Source organism: Panthera uncia, unplaced genomic scaffold (assembly GCF_023721935.1).
Source record: "Panthera uncia isolate 11264 unplaced genomic scaffold, Puncia_PCG_1.0 HiC_scaffold_1455, whole genome shotgun sequence".
NCBI lineage: Eukaryota > Metazoa > Chordata > Mammalia > Carnivora > Felidae > Panthera > Panthera uncia.
In genome coordinates, this window is record NW_026058091.1 from 12,366 (window position 1) to 28,821 (window position 16,456).

The 16,456-nt window shown below is 36.5% G+C and overlaps 1 protein-coding gene across 1 annotated transcript in view; it reads right to left on the reverse strand.

The window, feature by feature from the left end:
* Nucleotides 1-16,456, reverse strand: part of LOC125917075 (serine/threonine-protein kinase 3-like) — a 55,119-nt gene that overhangs the window by 12,298 nt on the left and 26,365 nt on the right. Inside the window, exon 5 of the mRNA XM_049623329.1 lies at nucleotides 13,599-13,700. Coding sequence (XP_049479286.1) covers nucleotides 13,599-13,700 — 102 coding nt within the window. The remainder of the gene's footprint in view (nucleotides 1-13,598; nucleotides 13,701-16,456) is intronic.

Sequence of the window (16,456 nt, forward strand, 5' to 3'; positions counted from 1 at the left end):
AAAAAGGCCGAAGTTTAGTGAGTCAGAAGAACAGTAGTTCTAGATGAGATCTGGGAGACATGTAAAAGCACAAGGCTTCATAGGCCATGGATATGGAGTCTGGGTTATTTGAAAATTCTAGTACTACCAGGAACTTATTCTCTATGTTAGACCAGACAGTCTGACTTGGTGGTCAAGCACTATGCTCTAGAAAGCAAGCACTATGCTCTAAAGTTGCACTATCCAATACAGTAGCTCCCAACGTGTGAAACATAGCTACCCTAACTAAGATGTGCTATAAATGTACAATATACACCAAAGTTCAAAGTTTAGTACTAAAAGGACAAGGTAAAGAATCTTATTCATAATTTTTAAATTGATTAGGAGCACCTGGGTGGCTCAGTCAGTTAAGCATCTGACTCTTGATTTCAGCTCAGGTCATGATCTCATGGTTTGTGTGATCAAGCCCCATGTCGGGCTCTGCACTGTCAGTGCAGATTGGGATTCTTTCTCTCTCCTCCTCTTTCTTCCCCTCTCTGGCTTGCGCATGCACGCACACACACGCTCTCTCTCTTTCAAAATAAATAAGCTTTAAAAGAAAAAATTTTTAGTTGATTACACTTATAAATGATATTTATATATTAATATCATAAACTTATTAATGTTTAGCATAAGTCATTAATATTAAGATACTGTTATGTTATATTATTTAATATTATAATATTGGTGCTATATATTAATATATTTGATATATTACTAAAGTTAACCTTACCTATTAATTTTTTTTAATGTGATTACTAGGAAATGTTAAATTACATTTGTGGCTCATTTTATGTTTCTATTGGACAACACCACACTGAGAAAGGGTCGTCAAGGGCAGGGATCTTTGTTCTTTTCACTGATGATGTATCCACAATGCATAGAACCATGCCTATCATATAGTTAGCACTCCATAAATAATAAATGAATGGATACAGACTCGTAGTCACAAAAAGAAAGGAGATACAACACATCTGACATTTCCAATCTTTCTAAGTTAGCAGTTAACAGCCAAGGTGGGAGAGTGGGAAGTAGGAGTGTTCTTTAGGGCCACCACAGTGACCAAGGTGTACAAGGTGGTGGTGCTGTCCTATGTGCCTGGGTTTTCTCCCCTCTCACGACTCCTGGTATAAAAATGAAAGAGCTTGGGGGTACTACAAAACAGTCCATAAAACTGTGTCATGTTTAATCATTTCAATGTTGACATTTTCAGCTACATAGACTTTAATTTTTATCCTCTTAACATTCCATTATTTCCAACCATTCCATTATTTCACTAACCCTTCATTAACTCTGATTTGTTATCTCTGCTTCTGAACCCTATATTTCAGAGCTATACGAGAAAAAAGTTCAGGAGTAAGATCTGCTACATACTTCGAGGTCTCAAGAGCTGCCTGATTTCAGTGCTGTAAAGCATTTGCTACTAGACAAATCCACAGCAAGACTAAAGATTTGCCAAAGATATTATACTGATTCAAGAACTGTCTAACTTTACTAAATGATTTCAAAGGTTCATTCCAACTCCATGATTCTATAACATATTTACAAAATATCTTCATACTCTTAACAGATGAATAAATTCACACTAATTCGGACATCCATTTTTTAAATTCTTTTGACAAATATCTACTTCACTGGCTCTCTCATACAGACTCTGTTAAAGGTGCTAGGTGTTGAAGGTGAGAACATGGACAGTCTCAGTCCTTATAAAGCTTATACAATTACCTTAGAGCATAGCCTGTATTTGGCCCAGAATTGTCAAAGGTGGAGAGGGCAGACCTCAAGCAATGTATAAATGTTATAAAGTCCTTCTTCCATTATGCTTTTCTCTCTTTGTAATAAACTCCTCCCCCTTACCTCAGGGGGTCACTTCATATGCTGCCCTAATCAAAAAATGACACAGTATTCAATCATTCATACTAGTACACGGATACATCTTAATTTAAAGTCATTTGTAGTACAGTATTATTTAAACAATCCATTTGAATATTAAAGCTCAAATGAGGTAACTACACATTAAGCCTTTTAACTTCAATTATGAAAATGAAGGGTTTCTATCCCTCAATAAAATCATTTAAACAACAGTGGTGCCTGGGTGGCTCAGTAGGTTAGGCGTCCGACATTGGCTCGGGTCATGATCTCATGGTTGGTGAGTTGGAGCCCCATATCGGTCGGGCTCTGTGCTGACAGCTCAGAGCCTGGATCCTACTTCGGATTCTGTGTCTCCCTCTCTCTCTGCCCTTCCCTCATTCACGCTCTGTCTCTCTGTGTCTCTCAAAAATGAATAAACATTAAAAAAATTTTTTTAATCATTTAAACAATAAACAGTAACATTTTCTAGAACACAAAGATATAATGTCTTAATTTTTTACATTATAGTTATAAGGAGTATTTTATGAGTCTCATGACAACGCAATTAAGTAAAGAGAAACACATCATCCCCTTTTTAGATGAAACAAATTCAGAGAAATAAAGTGGTCAAGTATCATACAACTACAAAGAGGCAAAGCCCACATGTCTTCTGGCTCTATTGCCTATACTCTTTCTATCACACCACAGACAGATGTCACAAACATCATTATGTATGAAAGGGTTGCAATATAAGAAAACAGAGAGCTGCACTCAATGTGGAAAAACTGAGAGCTTACCCCCCGAGATCAGGAACACGACAGGGATGTCCACTCTCACCACTGCTGTTTAACATAGTGTTGGAAGTCCTACCATCAGCAATCAGACAACAAAATGAAATAAAAGGAATCCAAATTGGCAAAGAAGAAGTCAAACTTTCACTTTTCACAGATGACATGATACTCTACATGGAAAACCTGAAAGACTCCACCAAAAAGCTGCTAGAACTCGTACATGAATTCAGCAAAGTCGCTGGATATAAAATCAATGTACACAAACTGGCTGCATTTCTATACACCAATAATGAAGCAACAGAAAGAGATATCAAGGAATCAATCCCATTTACAATTGTACCAAGAACCATAAAATACCTAGGAATAAGCCTAACCAAAGAGGTAAAAGATAATATATGCTGAAAACTATAGAAAGCTTATGAAATAAATTGGAGAAGACACAAAGAAATGGAAAAACAGTCCATGTTCATGGACTAGAAGAACAAATATTGTTAAAATGTCAATACCCCAAGCAATCTACACATTCAATGCAATCCCAATCAAAATTGTTCTCAGAGGGAGAACAAACAATCTTAAAATTTGTATGGAACTACAAAGTCCCCGAACAGCCAAAGTAATGTTGAAAAAGAAAACCAAAGCGGGAGGCATCACAATCCCGGATTTTAGCCTATACTACAAAGTTGTAATTACCAAGACAGTATGGTATTGGCACACTGAAAAAAGACACATAGACTAATGGAATAGAATAGCAAAGTCAGAATCGGACCCACAAATATATGGCCAACTAATCTTCGACAAAACAGGATATAGACAGTCTCTTTAGCAAATGGTGCTGGGAGAACTGGACAACAATATACAGAAGAATGAAACTGGACCACTTTCTTATACCATACACAAGAATAAGTTCAAAATGGATGAAAGACCTAAATGTGAGACAGGAAACCATCAAAATCCTAGAAGAGAAAAGAGGCAACAACCTTTTTGACCTTCACCACACCAACTTACTTGACATGTCTGTGAAGGCAAGGGAAACAAAAGCAAAAATGAACTATTAGGACCTCATCAAGATAAAAAGCTTTGGCAAAGCAAAGGATACAATCAACAAAACTAAAAGGCAACTAATGGAATGGGAGAAGATATTTGCAAATGACACATCAGGTAAAAGGTTAGTATACAAAATCTATACACAACTTACCAAACTCAACACCCGAAAAACAAATGATCCAGTGTAGAAATGGGCAGAAGACATGAATAGACACTTTTCCAAAGAAGACATCCAGATGGCCAACAGACACACGAAAAGATGCTCAACATTACTCATCATCAGGGAAATACAAATCAAAACTACATTGAGATACCACCTCACACCGTTCGGAGTGGCTAAAATGAACAACTCAGGAAACAACAGATGTTGGCAAGGATGTGGAGAAAGGGGAACTCTCTTGCCCTGTTGGTGGGAATGCAAACTGGTACAGTCGCTCTGGAAAACAGTGTGGAGTTTCCTCAAAAAAGTAAAGATAGATTTACCCTATGACCCAGCAATAGCACTACTAGGAATTTATCCAAAGGATACAGGGGTGCCAATTCATAGGGGTACATGTACTCCAATGTTTATGGCAGCACTATCAACAATAGCTAAAATATGGAAAGAGCCCAAATGTCCATCAACTGATGAACAGATAAAGAAGATGTGGTATATAGATACAATGAAATACTACTCAGCAATGAAAAAGAATGAAATCTTGCCATTTGCAATAGTGTGGATGGAACTGGAGGATATTATGCTAAGTGAAATAAGTCGGTCAAAGACAGATACATGTTTTCACTCATATGTGGAATTTGAAAAACTTAACAGAAGACCATGGGGGAAGGGAAAGAAAGAAAAAAAAATAGTTACCAATAGAGAGGGCGACAAGCCATAAGAGACTTAAATACAGAGAACAAACTGAGGTTGGAAGGGGATGGGGGGTGCGGGGAAAATGGGTGATGGGCATTGCGGAGGGTACTTGCTGGGATAAGCACTGGGTTTATGTAAGCAATTAAATATTGGAATCTACTCTCAAAGCCAAGAGCACACTGTATACACTGTATGTTAGGTAACTTGACAATAAATTATATATATATATACCCCAAAAAAGAAAAAAACAGAATTGCAAAACTTGCTCCAAAGATGATATTGAAAATATTTTGACAATCAGCTAAAGCAATGTCTGATTAGAACGGTTGCCAGCCATAGTACAAGTGGTTAACAAACTAAGGACAGATACCAGCCATACACAAGCAGTAAAACCGAGTATCAGCCCAGAGTATCAAGACAAAATGCAGGCCTCATCCGAGCATTCTAATGTAAATTATTTTAAATGCTGTGCCTGCCAAACAAAACAAGTATACCTGTTAATAAATTCTGCGAGTAAGTGGATCCCCTGGCCTGAAAAGTAACCTTAACTGAGGACATTATAGGTGGCTTAATAAGTACTTTATGGAAAACAGATGCTTAATACCACTAAAACAAACATATAGATCAACGATTGAAACAATTTTAAGCTATTTAAATAAAAATAGAAGACATTCAAAGTATCAAATCAGTAGGCAGAAAGAATGCTTTCTAATCGAAAAAGCAAACAAAAATTATGAGAATTTATTAGCTTTGTTTACATAAATACTATAAGCTTAGAAAGCTTAGAAAAATATTCACAGAAAATATACTAAGATATTTAGTGTACAGAATTATTTAGAATATAAAGAGCTCACATAAATCTTTCAGAAAAATAATAAAACCCAACAAATAAGTAGGTAAATAAATGAATATACACAACTCACAAATATGCAAAAATTAAAAATAGAGCTGGTTAACATACACAGAAAATAACAAACTTCACTAATTATCAAAAAAAAAAAAGCAAATTAAAACAATGAAGTATCAGTTATAAAATCGATCACAATGTTGCCAAGGATAAGAGCACATGTATGGCAGACAGGAAGAATATAAAGCATGCATAAAAGTGATCTAAGAATGCAGAAGTATTTTCCAAAAACCCTAGATAACATTCATTCACTGAGAAAAAAAAAAAAAACAAAAACATTTATTGAGCATCTACTCTGCACTGAATTTAAAAAATCTTTAACCTTGGGGCACTTGGGTGGCTCAGTGGATTGTGGATTAAGTGTTGGACTTTGGCTCGGTCATGATCTTACTGTTTCTGAATTCAACAGCTAGGAGCCTGGAGCCTGCTTTGGATTCTGTCTCCCTCTCTCTCTGCCCCTCCCCAGCTCACTCTCTCTCAAAAATAAATAAACAGAGGCGCCTGGATGGCTCAGTCAGTTAAGTGTCCAACTTTGGCTCAGGTCATGATCTCGCGGTTCGTGAGTTCAAGCTCCGCATCAGGCTCTGTGCTGACAGCTCAGAGCCTGGAGCCTGCTTCAGATTCTGTGTCTCCTCTCTCGATCTGCCGCTCCCCAACTCATTCTCTGTCTCTCTTTCTCACTCTCTCTTAAGAATAAATAAACATGAAAAAAAAATTAATAAAATAAATAAACTTAAAAATTTTTAATATTTAAAAAAATAAATGAAATAAAAAATCTTTAACCTAACCTCATATGGTTCCAATCTAGCATGAAAGACAGACTTAGAAACTCAGAAACTATTAAAACACTTTCAAAGTGAAATGGGACCAGAGTGGAGAGCAATTAATTAGGGAAGAAAGAGAAGTGGCATTAAAATTAGGCTTTGAATAAAAAAGAAGTTCACCATCGAGAAAAAGGAAAATTTTCAATAGAATAATTCAAATAATTAACTGAAGAATAATATAATAGTTATGAAATGGCACTCAGAAATCAAGTAAGGCCCATTCTTCCCCCTTTCATTAAGATGGGAAAAATGGCAAAAAAGTGATGGGCCAAATTTCAGCCTTCTAAGTGCCAAAATGCAGGTAAATCTTAGCATATTTGAAAGAATAAACGTTTACCTGGTCTCTTTTAAATGTCAATGGTATTAAACGAACTGTGGATAAAAGCAGTATCTGTATCAACATTTTACAAGCATTTTCTGGCCCTAATAGAGAAGAATGAGATAGGAACTTGTGTTTATTTAATGGACACTATACAGTAGACTTTAAACAAGATGTTTATTTCGTATCCTTAGAAAAACTATTTTGTTATAAAGACAGGAAAGAAGGCAGGCAGGCAGATAGATGACAGTCATTTTCCGAAAAAGTTTTGTTTTTAAACAACATTTAAATATGTTAAGAAATTTCGTTTTATACAAACTTAACCAGTTACCAAAGTGACTAGAATTCTATTTGGCAACAGAGGTAACTACTTATTCCCATCATTAAATAAAATTTAAAGTGTTATCATTTTCATTTCTGTAATAAAGACTTTTTAACAGTTCAGACAGACCATACCCATCAATTTCAAAATGGCAGGTTTACACTAAAAACACTCAGAAACACACACACAGACACACACACACGCACACACACACACACACACACACACACACACAGGAGAGAAGATCTTAACTTATACAAAATGAGCTAACTAATGTCAGATTTCAGTTCTAAGATAGAAAACTCTTAGATCCACTCTCAAACCACGGCTGACACTTCATTTAGTGGTATCTGTCAAAATCCTCTCCAATGAAAAATCTTATCAACAGAGTACTCCATTTATGGATTTAATTATGTTACCTTTAATACAATGCAGGTTTAATTTGATTTTCACCACTATATAAATGGGGCAATGTCATTTTAAAATCACTTGAATATTTTATAGGTCTATTTAAAAAAATAAATAAAAGTGGGAGAGATATAATAAACCATGAATGAAATAAATACTCAGTAATCAGGGATCAAAATAAGACTTTTATAGCTGAGCTAATACATTAAAAGACGGAAGTCCACATCTGGTTTCAATACTGGTATGAATTCACTGGCAAATTTAAAAAGAATCTCATTGTACAAAAACAAAAAGATGGTTTTGATAGGCTTTAGTCCTCTGGTTACTTTTGTTTCTAGAGTCATATGATTAGTATAATAATATGATACATTTAATATGTCACTGTGTATATGGTTTTGATAAAAATGCACCCAGCAAATTGTCTCAAGGGCACATGCCCAAGCTGTTTTAAAATATACATACTGCCTTAATGTTTTTGTGTCAGTAAAAACAAATTCAAGTGAGCTTTTGTAAGTTCATACAAAATTAAGAATTTTAATTTTCTAAAAATGACTCGACAATCCTACCTAAACCCCACCTTTTTGACATACTTACTTATATAAAATAATACATTAATTCCATATTTAGTACCTATTATCTATTAAGGAAATGAAAAAAAAGTGACATAGTTTCATCTTTCAAGTGCCATAGACAGCTAACTATATATTATTATAAAATTTTAAGTTTCAATTTTCACAGTGACTTTTCACAAAGTCTTGAAAACCATTTGATGAAAACCCACCTATGTAATCTTTACACAGTCTTTTAAGTCCTGGATCAAATCTCACCTCTTTCAAGAAATCACCCTATATTCCCCAAGTCAGGATTTACCTATCCACAGATGAGGGAGTAACATCAAAAACAGCTTACACTTAACTGAGATTTAACTATGCCAGCTACATTAAAGATACTTAAACACAACTGGAGGAGGTAGGCACTAACAAGAACTTACTAAGAGCCTGTTACATAGCCCTTGCTTTCATGGTGCTCATAATTGAGTGGAAACGGAAGGGCACAGGAACAAAGAATTACAATATTAAGGAATACCTGGAAAAACAGGATTAGCTATAGGAGCACTCCAGGACAGCAGTTCCCAAAGCTGATGATGCATCACAAACAGTACTCTTAAAATCCAAACCATATAATTTAACCCTCAAGGCCTTGAATGATATAGTTCCCACCAGCCTTGATAATCTCACCACACCATTCTCCCTACTCCAGTAAGGCTTCACAGAGGAGGTGACTTCTGAGCTGCCTCTTGAAGAAAGAACAAAGTTTGTCTGGTGACCAAAGAGGGAAAGAAATACTAGGTAGGTGTAAAGGCAATGGGCATAAAAATATATGAAGTTCAATACTAGTGAATGGCTCTTTGTGTTTGAGTAATGTGTATGGGAAAACAGTGCAAAATGCAAGGGTAGATTAGGGCCAAACTCTGCTTTACATATCTACAAATTTTTAAGTGAAACAATGATACAAACATCTGAACTTTCAGGAAAAACAACTCTGATAGTAAACTCTCCGCCTACTGGTGTGGAAAGCTAATGTGGGGATAATAATGAAATCATTTATGGTAGTAGCAGCAGCAGCAGCTATAGTAGCTAACAGGTATGCAACTCGCTTAAAATCCCAATGGAGATTTCTGTGGTAGAATTAATAATGAATACCTTATGCAAAATTAGACAAAAGTAGGGAAGATGAAGAAGTATCACAGCATGCAGTGAACCAGGAAGGCACCGAAAGCAAAACCCATACTTCTTCATAATTCAAACTGAAATTGCCTCAGTGCTAAGAAGTTATATATGGCTTAGGCAGCAGTCTCTCAACCAAAAGAAAAAAAAATTTGTTATTAAAAATGAACTTAGGGGGTGGGGCGCCTGGGTGGCTCAGGCAGTTAAGCATCCCACTTCAGCTCAGGTCATGATCTCATAGTTTATGGGTTCAGGCCCCACATCAGGCTCCACACGGACAGCATGGAGCCTGCTTGGGATTCTCTCTCGCTCTCTCTCTGCCCCTCCGTCACTTGCACTCTCACTCTCAAAATCATAAATAAATAAACTTAAAAAAAATGAACTTGTGGCACCTGGGTGGCTCAGTTGGTTAAGTGTCCAACTTCAGCTCAGGTCATGATCTCACAGTTCATGGGTTCGAGCCCTCTGTCGGGCTCCATGCTGACAGCTCAGAGCCTGAAGCCTGCTTCGGATTCTATGTCTCCCTCTCTCTCTGCCGCTCCCCTGCTCATGCTCTCTTTCTCTCTCAAAACTAAATTAAAAAAAAAAATTAAAAAACAAAAAATGAACTTGCCCTCTAACCCAGTAATGCCATGTTTCAGGATGTATCCAATGGACATAACAACATAAGTATGCCAATACACAAATACAAGAGTTCTTGCCACTCTGACTATAACAAAAACTGAAAAGTTGGAACTCATCTTCTCCAAAATAGTGAAAAAAATATTTTTTTAAGTTTATTTATTTTGAGAGAAAGAACATGCAGATGCATGAGTGGGGGAGGGGCAGAGAGAGAAGAGACAAAGAATCCCAAGCAGGCTCTGAGCTCTCAGCCCAGAGCCCGATGCAGGGGCTCAATCCCACAAACCATGAGATCATGACCTGAGCCGAAACCAATAGTCAGACACGTAACCGACAGCCACTCAAGTTGCCTCCCAAAATACATTTCGTTACATACACACAGACCTTTGCTACATACACACATGTACCAGTATGGGAAGATCTCTAAGATATATCAGAAGTTAAAGAAAAAAAAAAGACAAGGTATAGAACACCACATCTATAGTATGAATCCCTCAAGTAAAATAAGGTATGCATACATATGTGCTAGCAAGACCCACAAGAAACTATTAGCTGACATTACCTCAAGGAAGTAAAACTGAGGGATGAGTAAGGAGACACTGAGTTCCTCTTCCATACTATTTAAAATGTTTACAATCTACTCATATTACTTGCATTTTTTCCTTAATTTATATCATTAAAGGGGGGAGGAGCTCACACATTCTCGTTAAAAGTACAGACAACAGTGCTATAAAATTTTAAAGGCTCTTCATCTAAAATCGTTAAAATTAGTGATTTTCTACCTAAGGAGCTAAATTCCAATTTTCTATTAGATTAACTTATGTACATCTCTTGATTTACTAAAATTAACCAAAACTTTACTGGATAAGACACAATAATTTTTTAGTATATTTTTCTAATGTTAGAGAATATTCACTATTTCAACAAATATCATAAAATTCTTAAATCATTAATTAAAAAATATATGCCATTTTTAAAGTTTTTGCCTTGATAACAGTAAATTAAGTTTGTATAGAATTTTCCAGGTTACAAAATGCTCTGACACTCATCATCTTTGTTCCTCACAAAACACTGAGGTAGGTAAGGAATGTAATATGATATTAGGTCCATTTTAGGCTTAGGCATCTTGGGTTTAGAGTAGTTACACAATGTGCCCAGGGTCACAGAGCTACCAAGTAACAACGCAGGAATGAACCCTTGGTCTTCCGGTTCCACCTCCAGGAATGCTTCCACCAAACCACACCACTTCAAATGACCATTGTCATGGTGTGCTAAGGGTCAGGTTTAAGACAGGGAGGGAGGGCTAACCACAGATCTGGCAGTGACAGGCAGTCCACTCAGGCAAGGAATAAGGAATATACAATATAAAAATAAAGTGTATGAAGGTGGGCCTGACTGATGAAAAGAAAACAGAACTGGGAGAAATGCCAAGAAGAACAGCAACTAAGGTGACATTTGGGCAGTTTACCAATAAGGGCAGCCAAGGAAATACCTTTGTAAGGTTAATTTACTTAGTTAAGGTAGGAGAGAAAGTCTATTGGAGGAACTATATAGTAATGTGGAAAAATCATAAAGGAAAGTGTTTATAATCCAATCAAAAGATTTAGAAAAAATGTAATGGAGTGTAATGTGTATGATGTGTTTAATCAGAGATTAAGGCCTGGCACATGATTGCTATGAAAAATTCTAAAAGTCTAATCCTACAGTGCATGGTCATCTTAATGCTGTGGCTTGGAACTTTAAGAGGCATGTGTGAAATATACTTAGAACTCACTTTCACTCTATGGTATATACCAAAAAAGGAGCAAGAATCACTTTCCATACAAAAGAACTAATTCTCCTAAAATTCTTGTGCAGCTGTAGACAGTTATTACCTGCTCAGGGTGAGAAAATCCTTGTAAGAAAAGGGGCCGTGGACACCAGAACTACTAACAGGGTCAGTCCACCCTGGCCTAATAAGGAACTATGAGTCTTTAATCCTGATAAGTAGAGTTTCCGGGAGAAGTCTTACAGCAAACATTCACTCCTGACAGAGCAGAAACAGGCTCCTGGAAAATATCAATCTTTCCATCCTTTACTGTGACAGAAGGAGAAAGGGATGAAGACCCAACAGTTTGACCCAAATGTCACCAAAAACGTCTTCTAACCTTTAATCTACATTTTGGGAGTTATTTAGAGGTGGGTTGTTTTTGTTTCAATTTTTTTATTGTGTGTGGGGTTGTTTTTTTCTTTTTTCTTTAAAGTACCTTCACACCCAGCACGAAGCCCAATGTGGGGCCTGAACTCACTACCTGAGATCAAGACCTGAGCCGAGATCAAGAATTAGATGCTTAACTGACTAAGCCAACCAGGTGCCCCTTTTTTCTTGTGTTTTATTCCTGACATAGTTTGTTTTGTTTTGATTTTAGTTTTAGTAAATATATAAAAATATCTATTACATATTGCCATTCTAATACACATTCACCCTTCTCCTGCTAACAAATTTCAGGGGAAATCACTACTTCCCCATCCTCAGAATATGTATTTCTAATAGTCAGCTCCAATCTAGCTCCAGGTTACACACAAACCTAGGTCTAAGCCAATTACCACATCACAATGATGTGTGCAGAGAAAGACACATGACCTATTCAGAAGCAGTGAAGCACAAGACTGCTTGCTGGATTTCAGCTAGAAAGTATAACCCAGTAGCTGCTGGCAGCCCTCTTGCGACAATAAGGTAAAAATTTGTGTGAGACTAGACTCCATACAGAGGTATCAGAATAAAAAGGTGAATTCAAGTAATTCCTTTAACCCAGAATCTGCCATGCATAAAACTAGCTCTGCAAAGATTTTTGGTAATATGAGCAAATAAATTCCCCTTGTGACGTAAGCCAATTTAGGCTGGGCTTTCTATATAACTTATAACCAAGAGTTGAAAATGATACAATAAACTTGAAGTTGATACCAAAAAGTGGGGAAGTTCCTGGAAAAAAAGGTTTGTATAAAGCACAAACCACTGATCAACTTTAAAAATGCTAAAGGTTATTCCAGATATTTAACAACATGAGATCTCTGAGGCTGGTTTCTATATTCTGCCCCCAAACAAAGGGAATTCGGTAATTGTGGGGGCAGGGAAAGTAGAATCAGCATGTTTTCTAAACGGAGCATAAAGGCTTTTCTTAAGTCTCCTTTTTTGCCTTCATTTCGTAGTACTGCTTCCCTCAGCTAATAAATATTTACTCCAAACTGTATTAACATTACATTCAGACTTCTCATTTTACAGGACTCCTTGAATGTTTCAGTGTCCATTAGTTTTTATAGCATACATGATATAATCACATACAATGGTGACCAAACACCTTGCTAAAAATCAGTGGTTTAGAGAAAGTTGAGGAATTAAGTAGCAATCTCTGAAATACCTAAATCTCAAAGGTAATACTCAAGCTTACATGTAAGACTTTATCCAAACATCCATCAAGCCTCAGATTCCAACTTCTTTACAATCAAAATTTCTCCCCCTCTTACTCCTTCTCTCTTGGGAAAAGAATACATACATTTAATGGGGCTCTTAGGTATCCAACATGAAAAAAACACTGGGGAAAAACAGCAGAACAACTCAGTAACTCCCTCCCACCCCTCACCATGCTATCTCATCCCACCCAAAAAAAGAAGGGTTGAGGGTATAAAATAGCCAAAGTCTTAAACAATAAAAAATTTATGGGATTCTTCCAGAAAAACACAAATCTGCTCAACACAAAGTACATACATTAGAAAACATAACTAGAATATTTTAGCCATTATTACAGGGCAGAGAGAGGCTGTCTTTCATGAAATCTGGATTGCAGATGTTTGGCAAAAAAAAAAAAAAAAAGATTAATAATCTATCACAAAGTCCCACAACTAGTGATTCAAAATGAAAGCTTTCACTACTTACACCATATGTAAATATACATATATACACGCTGCTTATAATCCCTTGATCTGAAGAGAAAGAGAACTGATACTCTACTGTGAAAATGGTCAGTGGGCAGACATTTTAAAATCCTTTCCCACATGAAAAGATTCCTGAAAAAGAGATCAGAAGACAACAGAAAAGCACTCAATATATATGGAGTTGTAAATCCTGTATGAACTAGTATCTATTACACAAAGGGGGAACATGCAACAAAGTGATTAGGGAAGTCAAACATGAATTAGTCCAATAACAAAGAGCCAAATACACATGCCCAAAAAGCACTTTATGGAACAGAAATCCAAACAAATAAAAAAGATGTCTGTTATTAACAATAAAATAATAATTAAACTTTGAAATTCCAAAGAAATCAATAAGAAACTGGTATGCATTCACCAAGAAAAAACAAAGCTGTCTGAAGTGACACAAAATACACATCAAGGCAGAACATATATTTTTAAAACACATTAAATCAAGCATTTACTAAAAAGACCATTATGTACGAGGCATTAATTCAAAGGGCACTAAGATAACATGTCCTAGTATGTTGTGAATAGCCACTGTCTGATTCTATTAAAGAAACTTTCACTGCACCTAAAAATGTACCTCTCTTATTAAGTGTATACCTCCTTCATTAAAAAAGATAATTCAAAGTACAAACAGTGAATGTTCAGACTCTGTTCTTGGTTCCATAGTCCTCTGCATATTGTGTTCAAACACATCTGATTGCAAAGACATTCCCACCTATACAAGTGAGAATGACAGGATGATGACCGTACCAACAGCAAATAGATACAGGGTTTTTATGTGCTAAGTGCTATTCCTTGCACTTTATATATTTAATCTTCGGAACAACTCAATGAAGTAGGGTGGTCTTCTTATCCCATTTAGCAGATGAAGAAAATGAGTAACAGAGAAGTTAAGAAACAGCCGAGTTCACACAGCTAGTATGTAGGACTCAAACCCAGATACTCTGCCTCCAGAGTCTGTGCTCTTAACTATAGCAGTTAGCTGTCATTTCAACCCTTTCTTTCCCTCTAAACTGCTTTACCACTCTGTAATTCAGTTTCCCATCTACAAAATGGCTCAGTAATAGTTCTTATGTCATACAGTTGTTTAATTCTTATATGAGGATTAAATGCAAAAACATATGCAATGTGTTTAGAATAATGCCTGACACATACCAATACTAAATAAATAGCTGCTCGTAAAATATCTATCGGGGCACCTGGTTGGCTCAGTCAGAAAAGCATGTGACTCTTGGTCTCAGGGTTGTGGGTTTGAGGCCCACACTGGGTGTAGAGATTACTAAAAAATAAATAAACTTAAAAGAGCATATGTTATAAATAAAATAAAAGTAATTAATTAAATATCTATCAAAAGTCTGACACCAGAGTTGAGAATCACTATTATAAAACTAACAATCAGTGAGAATTTACCAAGCAGAATGGTCTTAATGTGTCCTTCACACTTCTAAAGAAGTGATGTCTAAATAAAACTTGGCTTTCCCAATTATTTCCATTATAAAATAATAAGCCCACCACCAGCTCGGAGGAAAACGCATATACATAACTTAGAAGCAGCCTTCTTCAGTCTGGAACTTCCTCTCCGTTATTTTTTGTTCCCTCAATGCCCAGTTCTCCCCAATATCACAGAAATATATCTCATCCCGGTAAAGGTAAATACTAAAAATTTCTCTTGTATTCCAAGATAAATGTTTATATACATTTTAAGACACAAAATCTATTTGGCATTTTAATGTCATTCTCATCTGTACAGCTGGCTACTGGGTATTCTGAATGGTTTCAGCCAGAATTCTATCCTCAGTTTGCCTTTCCTAAAGAGCTATGGAGTTATGGAGATGGAAAGAACAGTAGCAATCCTCTAGTCCAGGGTCTAGAGCTGATCCAGATTTAAATTTGCTTCTAATTTTCTGTTGTGACAACATTCTTATCTATGTGTCACTGTACAACTTGTGCTAGGGTTCTTCTAGGTGCAGATGAAAGAGGAGAATTAATTGCTGGATGGATCTCAGATTGTATATGTATTCAACCTTGAAAGAAATTATCAAACTACTCCTCAAAGTAGTTGTACTACACACCTAAGAATATGAAAGTTTTAAAATATATATACATAAGATGAGGGGGGAATATCACTGATTCAGATTCAAAAGCCAACCTAAATTTGTAATTAATTTGTTTAGTTATTTGCATCTCCTCCTCCTGAAACCTCATTAAGCTGAGAGAGACTTTTTAAAATAAATAATCAATAACAAAAGAATTATCACAGGAGAGTATTAATAAATTTGGAAGCATTCTATGGAAAGAGCCACAGCCAAGAGCAGGCAAAGAAGGGGTCTGCAACAAAAGGAGTGATTGCCACGTCAACTCCAGGGGGCTCCAAATTAGCCACACTGGGCAGGGAAGGCAGGAATAAGAAGGGGGACAGAAACAGTGGCTAGCTTCTCCATGGAAGCTGAAAAGAAGAAAATGGAATAAGAAAACAAAATGGAATCCCTACTCTACCCCTACCCCCATCCCTGTATAAGCAGATTACATGCATTCTGGCACTTACCCCCAGATTGGGGGGCAGGGGTGGGAGGAATGACTCCTCTCTCAAGAAACTGAACAAATTGCCTCTGTAGGCCCTTCCCCTAAAAGCCAGCTCCTAGCCCATTCACCCTAATAACACCTGCCAGTCAAAAAGCACTGCCCAATGCTTCCAGTGAGAGCTAGTCAGCCTTTCTGTTGGCCAGGCTTACCATAGGCTATACCAGAACAAAGAAAGCAAGTAAAACAACAATCGCAGAGAAGTAGAGATGATTCAGGAAACAGAAAATA